At 49.1% G+C, this 20,275-nt stretch overlaps 1 protein-coding gene across 1 annotated transcript; it reads left to right on the top strand.

Annotated features, from left to right (window-relative positions):
- The first annotated feature begins 18,339 nt into the window (after window positions 1-18,339).
- Window positions 18,340-19,370, top strand: LOC141027322 (G-type lectin S-receptor-like serine/threonine-protein kinase RLK1). The gene is made up of 2 exons (XM_073504324.1): window positions 18,340-18,501; window positions 18,579-19,370. Exons 1-2 carry the CDS (start codon window positions 18,340-18,342, stop codon window positions 19,368-19,370), a joined length of 954 nt encoding a protein of 317 aa, XP_073360425.1.
- The last annotated feature ends 905 nt before the right edge of the window (window positions 19,371-20,275 follow it).

The following is a 20,275-nucleotide window of genomic DNA, read 5'->3' as shown; positions in this document are numbered from 1 at the left end:
GTATGTAGATGCACTCCTTTCCCCTCGTTGCTAGTAGACTCCATAGATGCATCTTGGTGAGCGTAGGAAAATTTTAAATTATGCTACGATTCCCAACAGTAATCACTTAGATGATTAGAGGGATGTCTATCTAAGTGGGAGTTCTTAAGTAATATGATTAATTGAACTTAAATTTATCATGAACTTAGTACCTGATAGTATCTTGCTTGTCTATGTTAATTGTAGATAAATGGCCCGTGCTGTTGTTCCGTTGAATTTTAATGCGTTCCTTGGAAAGCTAAGTTGAAATATGATGGTAGCAATTACACGGACTGGGTCCGTAACTTGAGGATTATCCTCATTGCTGCACAGAAGAATTACGTCCTGGAAGCACCGCTAGGTGCCAGGCCTCCTGCAAGAGCAACACCAGAAGTTATGAACGTCTGGCAGAGCAAAGCTGATGACTACTCGATAGTTCAGTGTGCCATGCTTTACGGCTTAGAACCGGGTCTTCAACGACGTTTTGAACGTCATGGAGCATATGAGATGTTCCAGGAGTTGAAGTTAATATTTCAAGCGAATGCCCGGATTGAGAGATATGAAGTCTCCAATAAGTTCTATAGCTGCAAGATGGAAGAGAATAGTTCTGTCAGTGAGCATATACTCAAAATGTCTGGGTATAATAATCACTTGATTCAACTGGGAGTTAATCTTCCGGATGATAGCGTCATTGACAGAATTCTTCAATCACTGCCACCAAGCTACAAGAGCTTCGTGATGAACTATAACATGCAAGGGATGAATAAGACAATTCCCGAGCTCTTTGCAATGCTAAAGGCAGCGGAGGTAGAAATCAAAAAGGAGCATCAAGTGTTGATGGTCAGTAAAACCACTAGTTTCAAGAAAAAGGGCAAATGGAAGAAGAAGGGGAACTTCAAGAAGAATAGCAAGCAAGTTGTTGTTCAGGAGAAGAAACCCAAGTCTGGACCTAAGCCTGAAACTGAGTGCTTCTACTGCAAGCAGACTGGTCACTGGAAGCGGAACTGCCCCAAGTATTTGGCGGATAAGAAGGATGACAAGGTTAACAAAGGTATATGTGATATACATGTTATTGATGTGTACCTTACTAATGCTCGCAGTAGCACCTGGGTATTTGATGCTGGTTCTGTTGCTAATATTTGCAACTCGAAACAGGGGCTACGGATTAAGCGAAGATTGGCTAAGGACGAGGTGACGATGCGCGTGGGAAATGGTTCCAAAGTCGATGTGATCGCCGTCGGCACGCTACCTCTACATCTACCTTCGGGATTAGTTTTAGACCTAAATAATTGTTATTTGGTGCCAACGTTGAGCATGAACATTATATCTGGATCTTGTTTAATGCGAGACGGTTATTCATTTAAATCAGAGAATAATGGTTGTTCTATTTATATGAATAATATCTTTTATGGTCATGCACCCTTGAAGAGTGGTCTATTTTTAGTGAATCTCGATAGTAGTGACACACATATTCATAATGTCGAAGCCAAAAGATGCAGAGTTGATAATGACAGTGCAACTTATTTGTGGCACTGCCGTTTGGGTCATATCGGTGTAAAGCGCATGAAGAAACTCCGTACTGATGGAATTTTGGAATCACATGATTTTGAATCACTTGGTACTTGCGAACCGTGCCTCATGGGCAAGATGACCAAAACACCGTTCTCCGGAACTATGGAGAGAGCAACAGATTTGTTGGAAATCATACATACAGATGTATGTGGTCCGATGAATATTGAGGCTCGTGGCGGATATCGTTATTTTCTCACCTTCACAGATGATTTGAGCAGATATGGGTATATCTACTTAATGAAACATAAGTCTGAAACATTTGAAAAATTCAAAGAATTTCAGAGTGAAGTTGAAAATCATCGTAACAAGAAAATAAAATTCCTACGATCTGATCGTGGAGGAGAATATTTGAGTTACGAGTTTGGCCTACATTTGAAACAATGCGGAATAATTTCGCAACTCACGCCACCCGGAACACCACAGCGTAATGGTGTGTCCGAACGTCGTAATCGTACTTTATTAGATATGGTACGATATATGATGTCTCTTACTGATTTACCGCTATCATTTTGGGGTTATGCTTTAGAGACGGCTGCATTCACTCTAAATAGGACACCATCAAAATCCGTTGAGACGACGCCTTATGAACTATGGTTTGGTAAGAAACCAAAGTTGTCGTATCTTAAAATTTGGGGTTGCGATGCTTATGTGAAGAAACTTCAACCTGATAAGCTCGAACCTAAATCGGAGAAATGTGTCTTCATAGGATACCCAAAAGAGATTGCTGGGTACACCTTCTATCACAGATCCGAAGGCAAGATATTCGTTGCTAGGAATGGATCTTTTCTAGAGAAGGAGTTTCTCTCGAAAGATGTGAGTGGGAGGAAAGTAGAACTTGATGAGGTAACTGTACCTGCTCCCTTATTGGAAAGTAGATCATCGCAGAAATCAGTTTCTGCGACAACTACACCAATTAGTGAGGAAGTTAATGATAATGCTCATGAAACTTCAGATCAAGTTATTATTGAACCTCGTAGGTCAACTAGATCAAGATCCACACCAGAGTGGTACGGTAATCCTGTTCTGGAGGTCATGTTGCTAGACCATGATGAACCTACAAACTATGAAGAAGCGATGGTGAGCCCAGATTCCGCAAAATGGCTTGAAGCCATGAAATCCGAAATGGGATCCATGTATGAGAACAAAGTATGGACTTTGGTTGACTTGCCTGATGGTCGGCAAGCCATTCAAAATAAATGGATCTTCAAGAACAAGACTGACGCTGATGGTAATGTTACTGTCTATAAAGCTCGACTTGTTGCGAAAGGTTTTCGACAAGTTCAAGGGATTGACTACGATGAGACCTTCTCACCCGTAGCGATGCTAAAGTCTGTCCGAATCATGTTAGCTATTGTTGCATTTTATGATTATGAAATTTGGCAAATGGATGTCAAAACTGCATTCCTGAATGGATTTCTGGAAGAAGAGTTGTATATGATGCAACCGAAAGGTTTTGTCGATCCAAAGGGAGCTAAGAAAGTGTGCAAGCTCCAGCGATCCATTTATGGACTGGTGCAAGCCTCTCGGAGTTGGAATAAACGCTTTGATAGTGTGATCAAAGCATTTGGTTTTATACAGACTTTTGGAGAAGCCTGTATTTACAAGAAAGTGAGTGGGAGCTCGATAGCATTTCTGATATTATATGTGGATGACATATTGCTGATTGGAAATGATATAGAATTTATGGATAGCATAAGGGATATTTGAATAAGAGTTTTTCAATGAAAGACCTCGGTGAAGCTGCATATATATTAGGCATTAAGATCTATAGAGATAGATCAAGACGCTTAATTGGACTTTCACAAAGCACATACCTTGACAAAGTTTTGAAGAAGTTCAAAATGGATCAAGCAAAGAAAGGGTTCTTGCCTGTACTACGAGGTGTGAGATTGAGTAAGACTCAATGCCCGACCACTGCAGAAGATAGAGAGAAGATGAAAGATGTCCCCTATGCTTCAGCCATAGGCTCTATCATGTATGCAATGCTGTGTACCAGACCTGATGTGTGCCTTGCTATAAGTTTAGCAGGGAGGTACCAAAGTAATCTAGGAGTGCATCACTGGACAGCGGTCAAGAACATCCTGAAATACCTGAAAAGGACTAAGGATATGTTTCTCATTTATGGAGGTGACAAAGAGCTCATCGTAAATGGTTACGTTGATGCAAGCTTTGACACTTATCCGGACGATTCTAAATCGCAAACCGGATACATATTTACATTGAACGGTGGAGCTGTCAGTTGGTGCAGTTCTAAGCAAAGTGTCATGGCGGGATCTACGTGTGAAGCAGAGTACATAGCTGCTTCGGAAGCAGCAAATGAAGGAGTCTGGATGAAGGAGTTCATATCCGATCTAGGTGTCATACCTAGTGCATCGGGACCAATGAAAATCTTTTGTGACAATACTGGTGCAATTGCCTTAGCAAAGGAATCCAGATTTCACAAGAGAACCAAGCACATCAAAAGATGCTTCAATTCCATCCGGGATTTAGTCCAGGTGGGAGACATAGAAATTTGCAAGATACATACGGATCTGAATGTTGCAGACCCGTTGACTAAGCCTCTTCCACGAGCTAAACATGATCAGCACCAAGACTCCATGGGTGTGAGAATCATTACTGTGTAATCTAGATTATTGACTCTAGTGCAAGTGGGAGGCTGAAGGAAATATGCCCTAGAGGCAATAATAAAGTATTATTTATTTCCTTATATCATGATAAATGTTTATTATTCATGCTAGAATTGTATTAACCGGAAACATAATACATGTGTGAATACATAGACAAACAGAGTGTCACTAGTATGCCTCTACTTGACTAGCTCGTTAATCAAAGATGGTTATGTTTCCTAGCCATAGACATGAGTTGTCATTTGATTAACGGGATCACCTCATTAGGAGAATGACGTGATTGACTTGACCCATTCCGTTAGCTTAGCACCCGATCGTTTAGTATGTTGCTATTGCTTTCTTCATGACTTATACATGTTCCTATGACTATGAGTTATGCAACTCCCGTTTACCGGAGGAACACTTTGTGTGCTACCAAACGTCACAACGTAAATGGGTGATTATAAAGGTGCTCTACAGGTGTCTCCAAAGGTACTTGTTGGGTTGGCGTATTTCGAGATTAGGATTTGTCACTCCGATTGTCGGAGAGGTATCTCTGGGCCCACTCGGTAATGCACATCACTATAAGCCTTGCAAGCATTGTGACTAATGAGTTAGTTGCGGGATGATGTATTACGGAACGAGTAAAGAGACTTGCCGGTAACGAGATTGAACTAGGTATCGAGATACCGACGATCGAATCTCGGGCAAGTAACATACCGATGATAAAGGGAACAACGTATGTTGTTATGCGGTTTGACCGATAAAGATCTTCGTAGAATATGTGGGAACCAATATGAGCATCCAGGTTCCGCTATTGGTTATTGACCGGAGAGGTGTCTCGGTCATGTCTACATAGTTCTCGAACCCGTAGGGTCCGCACGCTTAAAGTTACGATGACAGTTATATTATGAGTTTATATGTTTTGATGTACCGAAGGTTGTTCGGAGTCCCGGATGTGATCACGGACATGACGAGGAGTCTCGAAATGGCCGAGACATAAAGATTGATATATTGGACGACTATATTCGGACACCGGAAGTGTTCCGGAGAAGTTTCGGATTTAACCGGAGTGCCGGAGGGTTACCGGAACCCCCCCGGGGAAGTATTGGGCCTTAGTGGGCCTAGAGGGGAGAGAGAGGGCAGCAGCCAGGAGGTGGCGCGCCCCCTCCCAGGAGGAATCCTAGTTGGACTAGGAGAAGGGGGCGCAGCCCCCTTTCCCTCTCCCTCTCCCTCTCTTTCCTCCCCCCCCCCCTCTTTTCCTAGTTGGACTAGGAAAGGGGAGTCCTACTCCTACTAGGAGGAGGACTCCCCCCCCTCTCCTTGGCGCGCCTAGGGCAGCCGGCCTTCCCCTTGCTCCTTTATATACGGGGGCAGGGGGCACCTCTATACACACTTGATATACGATATTTTAGCCGTGTGCGGTGCCCCCCTCCACCATATTACACCTCGATAATACCGTTGCGGAGCTTAGGAGAAGCCCTGCACCGGTGGAACATCAACATCGTCACCACGTCGTCGTGCTGACAAAAACTCTCCCTCAACACTCGGCTGGATCGGAGTTCGAGGGACGTCATCGAGCTGAACGTGTGCAGAACTCGGACGTGTCGTGCGTTCGGTACTTGATCGGTCGGATCGTGAAGACGTACGACTACATCAACCGCGTTGTGATAACACTTCCGCTGTCGGTCTACGAGGGTACGTGGACAACACTCTCCCCTCCCGTTGCTATGCATCACCATGATCTTGCGTGTGCGTAGGAATTTTTTTGAAATTACTACGTTCCCCAATAGCTTGTGCTCGGCGAAATCCGTCGGAACACCCGGCATGTCTTTGGGGGACCATGCGAAGATGTCCCGATTCTCACGGAGGAAATCGACGAGCTCGCTTTCCTATTTGCTGTCAAGGTTGGCACCTATGACAGTGTACCTCTCCGGGTGCTCAGGGTCCAAGGGAATCTTCTTTGTCTCTTTGGGTGGCTTGAAGGAGCCCTCAGTCTCTGATTCTTTGGGTTCTGGGGACATGTCCGGCTGCTTGCCGCCCATGGCCACCACCCGGTCCAGGAGCTTCTTTTCGGCAGCAATCACAAGGGACTCGGCCAGCCGACTGCTGGCTGCAGCAGAGTCGGCTGACTTCTCATAGTCTCCACTGATCGTGATAATACCCTTGGTTCGTGGCATCTTCATCTTGAGGTAGGCATAATGAGGCACAACCATGAACTTGGCTAGAGCAGGCCGGCCTAGGAGCACATGGTAAGGGCTCTCCAGGTCAACCACCTCAAACCAAATTGCTTCTCGGCGGAATGATCCTTGTCTCCGAAGAGGACGCCTATCTTGATCTTGCCGATTGGTGAACAGGACAAGCCGGGCACAATGCCATGAAACACAGTCCGACTGGGCAGCAGCTGCTTCTCTTTGATCTTCAACTTCTCCATGGTGTCGCGGTAAAGGATGTTGATGCTGCTACCACCATCTATCAGAATTCGGGAGAAATGAGCAGCTCGCCTCTCCGTGGCATGGGTCGCGTCCAACACCAGGGCGTAAGAACCTGGAGAGGGCATTACTTCCAGGTGGTCAGCACGGCTCCAGCTAATGGGCTTCTCAGACCAGTGCATGAACTCTGGAGCAGTTGTGGCAACTGCATTCACTTCGCGGTGCTGCTGACGCCGGATGTGTCTGTTGCTGGCCACACCGGTGAAGACAACATAAGCACCATGCTCTTCGGGGTAATCGTCTTGGACTTGGCCGACTGTTGGACGGGCGGTTGGCTGCTGAGGAGGCGGAGCCGGCGGGCCAGCAGGCGGAGGAGGCAGTCCTTCTCCCTTGGCGATATGGACGAGCCAGTGACACTTCCGGATTGTGTGGTTGGACGGCTTCGCGCCGCAGTGGAACTTTCAGGGGCATCGAGGGTCTGCTCAAAGGAGAAAGCAGGCAACCAAGCGGACTTGCCACCTTTCTGATACCGTGGTCTCAGACCAGACTCAGCTACTCGTGCGGGTGTAGGAGCGGACGTAATTTTTTACGTCCGCGTCCTATGCGGTAGTACCGCCCCACGCGCGCGGTAGTACCGTGAGTCCTGGTCTGGAACAGCTACATGAGCGGAAGTAGGGGCGGATGTAATTTTTTACATCCGCTCCCTGCGTGGTAGTACCGCATGCCACGGTAGTACCGTGTCGGATTTTTGCATCGATTGATTTTCAGCGGAAGTTGGCACGGATGTATTTTTTTCATCCGCACCCTTCCCAGGCTAGCCTTGCGGTAGTACCGCAAGGGGGAGCGGTAGTACCGCTCCTGCGGCAGTACCGCCCTCAGCCTCAACGCTTCAGGCCTGTCCTAGCTCCTGCCGTAGCAGCGGTAGTACCGCGGTCGGTCGCGGTAGTACCGTGAGACCTTGCGGTAGTACCGCTTTTCCCGGGCGGTAGTACCATAGGTCGCGGGCTGGTTAAGTGGATAACGGTTGGATTTGGTTCTCCACTATATAAGGGGTGTCTTCTTCCTCTAGTTGACCACCTCTTCCAACCCTAAGCTCCATTGTTGCTCCAAGCTCCATTTTCGCCCGATCTCTCTCCCTAGCCAATCAAACTTGTTGATTTGCTCGGGATTGGTTGAGAAGGCCCCGATCTACACTTCCACCAAGAGAAATTTGATCCCCCCCACTAATCCCTTGCGGATCTTGTTACTCTTGGGTGTTTGAGCACCCTAGACGGTTGAGGTCACCGCGGAGCCATAGTCCATTGTGGTGAAGCTTCGTGGTGTCGTTGGGAGCCTCCAATTAAGTTGTGGAGATTGCCCCAATCTCGTTTGTAAAGGTTCGGTCACCGCCTCCAAGGGCGCCAATAGTGGAATCACGGCAGCTCACATTGTGTGAGGGCGTGAGGAGACGATGGCCCTAGTGGCTTATTGGGGAGCATTGTGCCTCCACACCGCTCCAACGGAGACGTACTTCCCCTCAAAGGGAAGGAACTTCGGTAACACATCCTCGTCTTCACCGGCTCCACTCTTGGTTATCTCGTGCCTTTACTTGTGCAAGCTTATTTGTGTTATATCCCTTGCTTGCTCGTGTGCTTGTTGTTGTTGCATCATATAGGTTGCTCACCTAGTTGCATATCTAGACAGCCTACTTTGATGCAAAGTTTAAATTGGTAAAGAAAAGCTAAAAATTGTTAGTTGCCTATTCACCCCCCCTCTAGTCAACTATATCGATCCTTTGAATTGGTATCAGAGCCTCGTCTCTTTATTAAGGACTTTGCCGTCCGAAGAGTATGGTTGACACTGTAGACGGTGCGGAGGAGCACTCCGGTGTGAATCCAAACTCGTCTACGGCCGATGGGGGAACCGCGGTCTCTCGTGAGGAATTCAATGTGGCTTTGGACAGATTGAAGACCTCCATGATGACTGAGGTTGAAAGCATGTTTAATAAATTCATAGAAGGGCTTAAACTTTCCACCGGACCGTTGAAAGTGGGTGATCCCGCTAACAAGGTGACGGATGCTAACTCCGACAAGGGGGAAGCTACTAGCGAGAAAGCTCCTTCTTCTAGTGGTAAAAATGGCCCCGGCATCTTTGCCCATGTGGAACCTCGACCTATCTATGGTGGACCGCTTCCTTCCACTCATTTGAATCATGTCGGCCCTGCCCCTAAGATTGAGAAGAATGTGGAATTTGATTCTTGGGTCTATCGCTTTAAGCGTCATTTAAATCATGTGAATACTAATCTTTGGAGAATCATTGAAGAAGGTTTCTATCCGCACGACCGAAGCAACTTCACTCCTAGAGAAGCCGTGGATAATCAATTCAATGAGAATGTTCTCTTCATCATCCAAGAAGCAATACCCCCCCCCCCCCAAAGATCTTCCTCATCTCTGGCCCTACTCCATGGCCAAAGATGCTTGGCACCAAGTTGTCTCTCTCTACCGGGGAAGTGCAAGCATTCAACGCTCAAACTATGAAGTGGTGCAAGATGAAGCCGATGAGTTTGCAATGAAAGAAGATGAAGAACCTCGTGAGCTCTATCGGAGGGTAACCAAACTCGCGGTTTCACTCCGAGATCATGGAAGCAAGGACATGGATGATAATTGGATCAAGCGCAAATTCCTCAAGGCAATGATGCCTTATCACAAAGCCATGTCCTCCGTCATTCGTCAAAGGCCGGACTTCCACACCTTGTCCTCAAGTGAAGTGTTGGATGAGTTTGTTGCTATGAGCATCTTGGACAAGACCGCCGATAATGCGGTGCTACGGTCTCAAAAAGTAAAGAAGCCCAACCTTGCACTAAAGGCCAAGGTTAATGTGGAGGAGGAGGACGAAGAGGAAGAAGAGGAGAGCAACCCCGAAGATACAAAGTATGCCTATCATGAACACATGGCTCTTGCTTCAAGGCAATTTTGGAGCAAGAAGAACTCAAGGCCCAACTTCAACAAGAACAATTCAAGTGGCACAAAGGTCAAGCAATGTGTGAGGACTTGCTATAATTGTGGCAATGTGAGCCATTTTGTTGCCGAGTGCCCTTATGAGAAGAGGGAAGACAATGGTGGCAAGCTCATCCGAAAGGACAAGGCCAAGTCTTTCCCCAACAAGAGCAACTTCACCAAGAAGACTCCTCCCAAGGCATTGGTGGTACAAGAAGAGTACTATGAGGATGATGATGATGATGACGATGGTGAGTCGGTTGCCATGGCCTCCGTTGCCATTGCGACGACTCCACGGTTGTCTCTCTTCGACTCACCAAATGAAAGCATCACCGCCAAGTGCCTCATGGCGAAAGCCACCAACAAGGTAACTCCCAATATCAAAACTACCATCATTAATGATCCTTCGTTGGTGGATTGCATTGAGGAACATGAGGAATCTAATGTGGAGGAGAATGAGTTTGAGTCCTTTATGGGTAAACTCAAGGGTAAATCCAAGAAGCACTTCGTTGCTCTCTTGGAACAACTTGGTGAAGCCAATGACATGATCGAGGCTCACGAAGATACCATCTCTAAGATGGAGGGGCATAGTCATGACTATGCCGATGAGATTTTGGATCTTTCCAATGCTCTTGAAGAAGAGCGTGGTCTTCGTTTGGCTCTTGAGGAGTCACACAACGATGATCATGCTAAATTAAAGAAAGATCTTGATCATGCTCTTGTTGTATCTCGTGTGCTAAATTCCGAGAAGGCCAAACTTGGGGTTGATCTTGCTAGACTCATGGAGAAGTTTGATATACTTGACAAGGCTCACAAGGCCTTGAAAGGTGTTCATGCTAGCCTCAAGGAGTCTCATGATCAACTCCAAGTGAAGCTAACCAAGGAGAAAGCCACCTTTCCTCATATGGTGTTAATTGATAATGCAAATGCTACTAACCCTTGTTGTGAGCATGTGCATCTTGTTGAGGAGAATACTAAGTTGAAGGAGCAACTTGAGAAAGGCCTTGTGTCGTGCATTCAAGGTGAGAAGAACCTCAACGACCTTTTAAGCAATCAAAAGGAAGTTGTGGCCAAGGAAGTGATTGGGTTCGCACCCATGCCCAAGAACAAGAAGAAGAATGACAAGACCAAACGACCTCCCCCTCTTAAGCAAACATTTGTGAAGGAGGGAGAGGGTGTTTCCAAGGAGAAGAAGAACAATGTGAAGGGTGGTGGTGTCAAGAAAGGCAATGCCACTCCTTCCAACAAAGCCGGCGACTTTAACCCTTCTTATGTGTTGTGCCGTGCAAGTGATGGGCATGTTTATGCCAAATTTGTTGGTTCTCCTAATGAGTACATTGAAGGGTCTATTTAGGTTCCTAAGACCCTTGTTACTAACATCAAAGGACCCATTACAAAATGGGTACCTAAAATCAAGCATTGATTTCTTGTAGGTGTTTGCTTCCGGTGGGGGATCATGGTTGCTCGATAGTGGAGCAACTAATCATATGACCGGGAGCAAGGACTTGGTGGTGGATGTTCACAAGATTCCATCTATGCCCACCAATGTCGAGTGGGGTGATGCCTCGTCCTCTAAGGTATTGGGGCTTGGCAAGGTTGTCATCTGTCATGATCTCACGATCGAGAAGGTCATGCTTGTTGAGTCCCTTGCATACAATTTACTTTCCGTTCGTCAACTTGCACTCATGGGTTTTGCCACTTTCTTTGATATTGATACCGTGGCCCTCTTGTGGAGCAAGACTCTTAAAGTAGCCTTTGTTGGGCATGTCGAGAACGGTCTCTATGTGATTAACTTTTCGGAGCGACCCACTAAGACCGCGACATGCCTAATGGCTGAAGTTGACGTGGGATGGCTTTGGCATCGCCGTTTAGCCCATGTCAATATGAGATCTTTGCAAATCTTCTCAAGGGGGACCATGTCCGTGGACTAACGAATGTTAGTTTTGCCAAAGACCGTGCTTGCAGTGCTTGTATCGAAGGAAAGCTACATAAGAAGGCTCGCCCTCCCACGACTATCATTTACTCGAAGAGGCCTTTGGAGCTCCTTCATTTGGATCTCTTTGGGCCTCCATCCTTTGATAGTCTTGGGGGTAGGAAGTATTGCTTGGTGATTGTGGATGACTATTCAAGATACACTTGGGTATATTTCTTCAAGAGGAAGAGCGAGACCCAACAAACCGTCATTGACTTTGCAAATGAAGCCCAACGTCAACACAATGCAAAGATCTTGACAATAAGAAGTGACAATGGCACCGAGTTCAAGAATTACACCTTGGATGAGTTTCTTAGTGATGAGGGGATCAAGCATCAATACTCCGCACCTTACACCCCTCAACAAAATGGTGCAGCGGAGAGGAAGAACCAGATGTTGATGGATGCGGCAAGGACCATGATGGCGGAGTTCAAGTCTCCATACAACTTTTGGGCCGAAGCCATCAACACCGCGTGTCATGCATCAAATCGGCTCTACCTCCGCAAAGGCTTGAACAAGACTCCATATGAGATACTCACCGGTAACAAGCCCAACCTCAAGTACTTTCGGGTGTTCGGGTGCAAGTGTTTCATTCTCAAGAAAGGTGTTCGGTTGTCTAAATTTGAGGCTAGAGCTTATGAGGGCATATTTGTTGGTTATGCTACAAACTTCCATGCTTACCGTGTCCTCAATAAGTCCACGGGTCTTATTGAGGAGACGTGTAACGTGGAGTTTGATGAGAATAATGGCTCCCAAGTGGAGCAAAGTGGCACTTGTGATGTAGGTGATGAAATTCCTCCCCAAGCCATAAGAAGAATGGGAGTTGGTTTTATCCTACCCATTGAGGAACCCCTTGTGGCCGAAGGAGAAGGACAATGCTCCACTCATGTGGAGCCATCACCAACCCAAGGCCCACATGCTTCCGAAGAACAAAATGAAGGCCCTCAACCTCATGAACAAGTCCAAGGGCAAGATCAATCTCAAGATGGTGTTGAAACACCAAGTGATGCCCAAGGCCAAGTTCTCTCCTCCGAGCAAGTTCAAGATCAAGGACAAGCTCAAGACGACGCTCAAGATGATCAAGTGACCACTCCTCGACTCACTCCCGAGGAGGAATTGGAGCGTCGTGCCGCCAAGATTGCTTCCAAGCTCTCCACCAAGGGTAATCTCATGACGAATGTACTTGGACGCATCCAAAAGGGGGTAAGCACTCATACACAATTGGCAAACTATTGTGAACATCACGCGTTTGTCTCTTGTGTTGAACCCCAAAAGGTATATGAGGCGCTCGAAGATCCGGATTGGCTTAATGCCATGCATGAAGAACTCCACAACTTCGAGTACAACAAGGTGTGGAGATTGGTGCCAAGGCCAACAGGGAACCACAATGTCATTGGAACCAAGTGGATATTCAAGAACAAGCAAGATGCTCATGGGACCATCGTCCGCAACAAGGCTAGATTGGTGGCACAAGGCTACTCCCAAGTCGAGGGTATCGACTACGGTGAAACCTTTGCTCCCGTTGCTCGCCTTGAATCCATTCGTTTGTTGATTGCTTATGCTTCCCATCACAACTTTAAGTTACAACAAATGGATGTGAAAAGTGCTTTTCTTAGTGGTCCTATTAATGAGTTGGTATATGTCAAGCAACCCCCCGGGTTCGAGGATCCCTACTTTGCCGATCATGTGTATCAACTCGATAAGGCACTCTACGGCCTTAAACAAGCCCCACGTGCCTGGTATGACCACCTTACCGAGTTGCTACAAGACCGTGGATTTGAAGTGGGGCTAATCGACCCCACTCTTTTTACTAAGAAGGTCAAAGGGGAGTTGTTTGTGTGCCAACTATATGTTGATGATATTATCTTTGGTTCCCCTAACAAAGCTTTCAATGAGGAATTTACCGCACTCATGACCTCAAAGTTCAAGATGTCTTCAATGGGAGAGCTGAAGTTCTTTCTCGGGTTCGAAGTGAAGCAAAGAAGAGAAGGAACCTTCATCAACCAAGCCAAATACACTCAAGACATGCTCAAGAGATTCAACCTAAGTGATGTCAAGCCGGCTTCCACTCCAATGCCCACCAAGTGCCAACTTGACATTGATCCCAATGGTAAAGAGGTGGATCAAAAGGTATATCGTTCCATGATTGGATCCTTGCTTTACCTTTGTGCATCTAGACCGGATATCATGTTGAGTGTGGGAATTTGTGCACGGTTTCAAGCCGCACCTAAGGAAAGCCACTTTGTGGCGGTCAAGCGAATCTTTCGATATTTGGCTCATATCCCAAACTTTGGCTTATGGTACCCAAGAGGAGCAAACTTCAAGCTTGTAGGGTATTCGGACTCCGATTGGGCGGGAGACAAAGTGGATAGGAAGTCCACTTCTGGAGGGTGCCAATTTCTTGGTTGCTCTTTGGTGAGTTGGTCTTCTAAGAAGCAAAGTTGTGTGTCTCTCTCGTCCACCGAAGCGGAGTATGTGGCTGCCGGTAGTTGTTGTGCACAACTCTTATGGATGAGGAAAACTTTAAAGGATTACGGTGTCATTTGTCACAAAGCGCCTCTTTGGTGTGACAATGAAAGTGCCATCAAGATTTCTCTCAACCCGGTGCAACACTTCAAGTCGTTTTATTGTGTTGTTTCGTTTGCGTTTCTGTTGAACTTCGTTTGCTTTGGTTTGGTTTGCGCTTGTGAGACTTATCCTTCATATGGTGTAAGACATATGCACTCTATCGTATCTAAGTGAGCTTATGATATATTATGCTATTTATGTTATGCTCTTGTTTGCTATCTTGCTTAGTGTTAGCCTTATTCTTGCAAGATATGGCTTGTCTATAAAATATAGGGGGAGTGTTGATCCTAGTATGTGTGCCGTGCAGCCCAAAGCACATATCTAGATTGCACACATCTAGGGGGAGCCCGTCTATATTTTAGAGATGTGGGGTTTGCCTATGCTCTATATCATTTCCCATTGTGCAAATCCCATATCGTCATCAATCCACCAAAAAGGGGAAGATTGTAAGGGCATATTTATCCCTAAAGTGTTTTGGTGATTGATGACAATGCTTTTGCGGACTAATCGTGTGCCATGAGTTTTTCAGACGTTTCATCGCTAGGCACAAGACGGTTTGGTGCCCCTCGAAGACTATTGAAGACGGCGTTTTTCTACGTTTCCTTTCGGTGGAGCTGAGTCGTAGGAAAGCCATACTATTAAGAGGGGGTCCGCTTCGGAAAGGTTCGGGTGGAATCATCACGTACATGTTTCCTTCCTATACACCGCCTTTCCCCTTGCGCTTTGGAGCATCCTCCGTTTTCCTCATTTCTATGCAGAGAGAAGAATTCCTAGTGTTGCTGTTCTGGGGCATGCGGTAGTACTGCTCCACGGAGCGGTAGTTCCGCAGGCCCTTGCGGTAGTACCGTAGACGCCCGCGGTAGTACCGCTTCTACGGAGCTGTACTACCGTGGTCTCAGACCAGACTCAGCTGCTCGTGCGGGTGTAGGAGCGAACGTAATTTTTTACGTCCACGCCCTACGCGGTAGTACTGCCCCACGCGCGCGGTAGTACCGTGAGTCCTGGTCTGGCGCAGCTACATGAGCGGAAGTAGGGGCGGATGTAATTTTTTACATCCGCTCCCTGCGCGGTAGTACCGCATGCCATCTGCGGTAGTACCGTGTCGGATTTTTGCATCGATTGATTTTCAGCGGAAGTTGGCACGGATGTATTTTTTTTCATCCGCACCCTTCCCAGGCTAGGCCAATCCTGCCTTGCGGTAGTACCGCAAGGGGGAGCGATAGTACCGCTCCTGCGGCAGTACCGCCCGCAGCCTCAGCGCTTCAGGCCTGTCCTAGCTCCTGTCGTAGCAGCGGTAGTACCGCGGTCGGTCGCGGTAGTACCGTGAGGCCTTGAGGTAGTACCGCTTTTCCCGGGTGGTAGTACCGCAGGTCGCGGGCTGGTTAAGTGGATAACGGTTGGATTTGGTTCTCCACTATATAAGGGGTGTCTTTTTTCGTCTAGTTGACCACCTCTTCCAACCCTAAGCTCCATTGTTGCTCCAAGCTCCATTTTCGCCCGATCTCTCTCCCTAGCCAATCAAACTTGTTGATTTGCTCGGGATTGGTTGAGAAGGCCCCGATCTAAACTTCCACCAAGAGAAATTTGATTCCCCCCACTAATCCCTTGCATCTTGTTACTCTTGGGTGTTTGAGCACCCTAGACGGTTAAGGTCACCGCGGAGCCATAGTCCATTGTGGTGAATCTTCGTGGTGTCGTTGGGAGCCTCCAATTAAGTTGTGGAGATTGCCCCAACCTCGTTTGTAAAGGTTTGGTCGCCGCCTCCAAGGGCACCAATAGTGGAATCATGGCATCTCGCATTGTGTGAGGGCGTGAGGAGAATACGGTGGCCCTAGTGGCTTATTGGGGAGCATTGTGCCTCCACGCCGCTCCAACGGAGACGTACTTCCCTCAAAGGGAAGGAACTTCGGTAACACATCCTCGTCTTCACCGGCTCCACTCTTGGTTATCTCGTGCCTTTACTTGTGCAAGCTTATTTGTGTTATATCCCTTGCTTGCTCGTGTGCTTATTGTTGTTGCATCATATAGGTTGCTCACCTAGTTGCATATCTAGACAACCTACTTTGATGCAAAGTTTAAATTGGTAAAGAAAAGCTAAAAATTGTTAGTTGCCTATTCACCCCCGTTCTAGCCAACTATATCGATCCTTTCAGCGCGGCTGTCGCGTCAATGAGCTGCTGGACACGCTCGGTCATGTAGCGACGCTCGTCGCCCTTGAGGTGGTCCAGCTCGTCTACTGCCGCCTGGGCAGCTCGTATGTTCTCCTTGGGCGTGGCATAAACAGGGCGGTCTGCCCCGAACATGCTGGCGATGCCAGCGCCACGCTACTGGACCGTGTCAATGCAGCTGGGTCCGCCGGCAGCCGGCATGCCGCCAACGGCGCGATCGATCTCGCGCTGGTAGGCCTCCGAGTGGCGTCTCATGGTGGCCAACTTCTTGGCGCTTTCGATGAGCGAGACGTGGCTGGCCTCCAGCGTCTCGATGTCAGCATCCTCTGGGATGGGCGCAGACAGGTCTCGCAGGGCCGCCTGGAGGGGGTCTTGGGCACCCCCACCAGAGGCTCCGTCGTGGCTGATGATGAGCACCTCCGTGACGGTGTTGCCCATGCTGTCGGCGCGAGGGAGAGGGTCGTTGATGACCACCACGTTGGTGGGGAAGGCGTCAAGCGACGCCGTGTCGGAGTCGACGAGCATCGGGTCGGTGGAGTCGATCGACTCCAGGTCGGAGGCGGGCTCGTTGGCGCTGTCCGCCTGGAGGTGGAGCCGATGAGGTCAGCGAGGCAGCTCGCCGCGCAGGCGAGCTCAGCGCCCTGCAGCGCGTTGGCGCAGACGCCGTCGGGCGTGCCAGGCTGGCTACGCCCGCTGGGGAGGAAGAGGGTTCCCGTCCAGAACAGATCTCTGGACGACGGCGCACCTAGCCCCGCGGTGGGTGCCAAATGTCGGGGGTGTCGTGCGACATATGCCAAAGGATGGCTTATCATGGAGGGGGCTAATAAGACGTCGCCGATGCCAGGAAACGGGATAAGGCGAAGACATGCATGCCGGCGAATCTTACCCAGGTTCGGGGCTCTCCTAGGAGATAACGCCCCTAGTCCTACTCTACGGGGTCTCCGCATGATCACTCAAGCAACAATGGTGGCTACAAGCTTGCTCCTTGAGTTGTTTCTCTAGAGGGGGAAGAAGAGCAAGGCTAGCCCTAGCTTCCTCTCTCTCTCTATGTGGGTGTGTATGAACTGGAGTCTGAACCCTTTGCATGGGTGCCCTAGGGGTTTATATAGGCCTACCCCCAAGGGGTATAAAGGTAATCTGGCCGGATGTAGGACCTGGCTGTCAGTGTCTATGGTCGCCGGCTTCTCCGCCGGCCGCTGGGGCCCACCGCCTGGTGGGCCCTGCTGGTTGTTTCATACTTGGCCGACAGGCCGTGCCCGCAGCTCGTGGGTCTGGCCGGCTGCTCAGCACTGTAGCGATGCTGGTAATGATGCGTGATTTGTCGGGGGAGGCGTGGCTACAGTACCGCCGCCTGGCGGGCGATCACTGTAGCCATTCCCCATCTCTTCTGATTAATGGCGCACGGACTTTGAGGGAGGGAGAGGGCCGCCTAGTGGGAGTCGGCCTCCCCTCATGCCGACTGGTCCGCGCTCGCCGCCCTCTGGCCTCTTACTGACTGGCAAGGCCCACCGCCTGTGGGCCGTACCGACGGCCCGTACTGGAGGCATAGCCTTCTCCGCCATAGGTGACGTCATGGGTGGAGTGGCAACAGTCCCGCGCCGGACGGGAGATCTTCGCCCGGTACGGGGCACTGTGGTCACGCTTGGCCCTGGATTTGGGGGGGGGGGGGGCAGGGCGCGCTGTACCCACACCCTGTCTTATCGTATTTATGTGGGCGCAGACTTTGAGGGCGCTTGGGGCCGCCTGCTAGGAGTCGGCCCACCTCATGTCCGCCTGCTGAGCCTTACCGTCTTCTGGCAGCCGGCCGCTCGGACTAGCCGGCCGCGTGAAGGCGGCGCTTTGGTCTTTGATTCTTGAGGGGCGCAGCCGACCCCGATGTCTTGAAGCGCCATGGGGGCCAATGGGGCTACCCGTGGCTAATTACTCCGACAGGGACCGACTGCGCCGAGGTGGCGGCGCTGACAAACGGGCGGCAGGGTGTCGGCGAGGACAAGAACCATACTAGCCGTGACAGTCTGCGTGGCCTTCATGCTGCTGGCCATCCCCGGCGGCTTCCCGGCAAGGCACTGCCTGACCAAGAAGAACAGAGAGGGCCAGGGGTTGTTGAGCATGAGACCATTCAGCTGGAAGGAGCTCCACAAAGCCACCAACGGCTTCGAGAAGCTGCTGGGGAAAGGGAGCTTCGGCGAGGTCTAGCAAGGAGAGCTCAAGTCCCCGCGGCACCGCCTCATCGCGGTGAAGAGGCTCATCAGCTTGAACGAGTATAGCAGAGGGAGTTCACCAACGAGGTGCAGGCCATCGGGCAGATCCACCACCAGAACCTGGTCCGCACGATCGGGTACTACAAGGAAGGCAAGCACCGGATGTTGGTGCTAGAGTACATGCCGGGAGGGTCGCTACGCGGCTTCTTCTTCAAGCCGGAGCGGCCGCCATGGAGCTGGCGCGCCCAGGCGGCGCTCGGCATCGCCGGGGGATCGAGTACCTCCACGACGGGTGCGTCTCCCCGATCATGCACTGCGACATCAAGCCGGACAACATACTCCTCGACGGCGCGCACGCCCCCAAGATCACCGACTTCGGGATCTCCAAGCTGCTCGGCAACCAGCAGGTGCACCACCACAGTGACCAACATCAGGGGCACCAGGGGGTACATCGCCCTGGAGTGGTTCCGCAGCGACGCGCGGATCGACACCAAGGTGGACATGTACTGCTTCGGCGTCGTGCTGCTGGAGATGATCTGCTGCCGGAAGTGTCAGGACCCGCTTGTCGACCAGGGCAGCGAGGAGACGGTCACGCTGTTCGGGTGGGCGATCCAGTTGGCGAGCAACCAGAGGACTGAGCTCATACCGCCTGATGACGACGATGCGGCGGCGGACTTGGAGAGAGTGGAGAGGTTCGCACGCGTGGCGTTCTGGTGCATCGAGCCCAACCCGTCGCTCCGGCCGACCATGCACCATGTGGTGCAGATGCTGGAGAGCGCGGTGGCTGAGGCCGACGTGCTACCTGACCCTCCCTCGTGTTACATGGACTCGGCCCCTTTGATCCTGTCTTCTGTTTAAGTAGCACACATGCCCGTGCGTTGCAACGGGGAAGAAACTTGATTTGTTCACGAAACCACCAATCAACGCAAGACGGTGGGGCAGGTAGGCACATGTCAAAGGTATAGAAGAAATACATATCGTGCTTTAATGTCTATTACCGTGGTGCATGGATGCGTGGCCATTGAATAAGTATGAATCGTTACTTGTATTGGTCACTTTCTCTTTGACATTGAGAAGCAAGCTCCGGTTGGATGGGTTTTTTTTTGAACCCCCAACCATAGAACAATAGTTCTATGATATTTTTATATTATAATATGACAAAAGTACAAATAAACAAAAGGCCACTCAGGAGGGCAATGGTTCCTTAATCTCACCGGTGATTAAATCCCAGGTTTGACACATTGTTGTCGCATAAAGACAGAATAGTTTTTTAGTGGGAGACGATGTTCGCATCGATAGCGAGGCGCTTGTGGTGACTTAATCATTCTCAAGACTTGTCAGCTCAGTCTCCCGGAGGTGTTCATAGGGCATGATATGCGTGTGTGCATTTATAGATGTGAGTGTATGAACATGCTTGTGACTTGTGAGCGTTTATGTATGTATTATTTTTATAAAAAATGGTTTTATTTTAATATTTCCATTAATCAATTTAATGTGTTTGTGCGTTGCACTAAAAGGAAAAAAACATGGCACGTTTCTAGTGATTCATTTATGTTACCACTTTTAATGTTCATCACCGTCGTCGATGATCGTAGGATTTTTGGCGTCCACAATTAAAAAAATTTGACGCCGCATTCATGCCCTCCGACGGTGCCTCCTTTAGCTTTGCGCTATCATCAGATAGATTGAGATTTTTTATATAATATTTTTCAATATTTGGATGCAAATTTTCGCGTATAAGGTATACTCTAAAAAAAAAGACA

Source organism: Aegilops tauschii, chromosome 7 (assembly GCF_002575655.3).
Source record: "Aegilops tauschii subsp. strangulata cultivar AL8/78 chromosome 7, Aet v6.0, whole genome shotgun sequence".
Classification (NCBI taxonomy): Eukaryota; Viridiplantae; Streptophyta; class Magnoliopsida; order Poales; family Poaceae; genus Aegilops; species Aegilops tauschii.
This window is presented reverse-complemented; position numbering and strand designations above follow the sequence as displayed.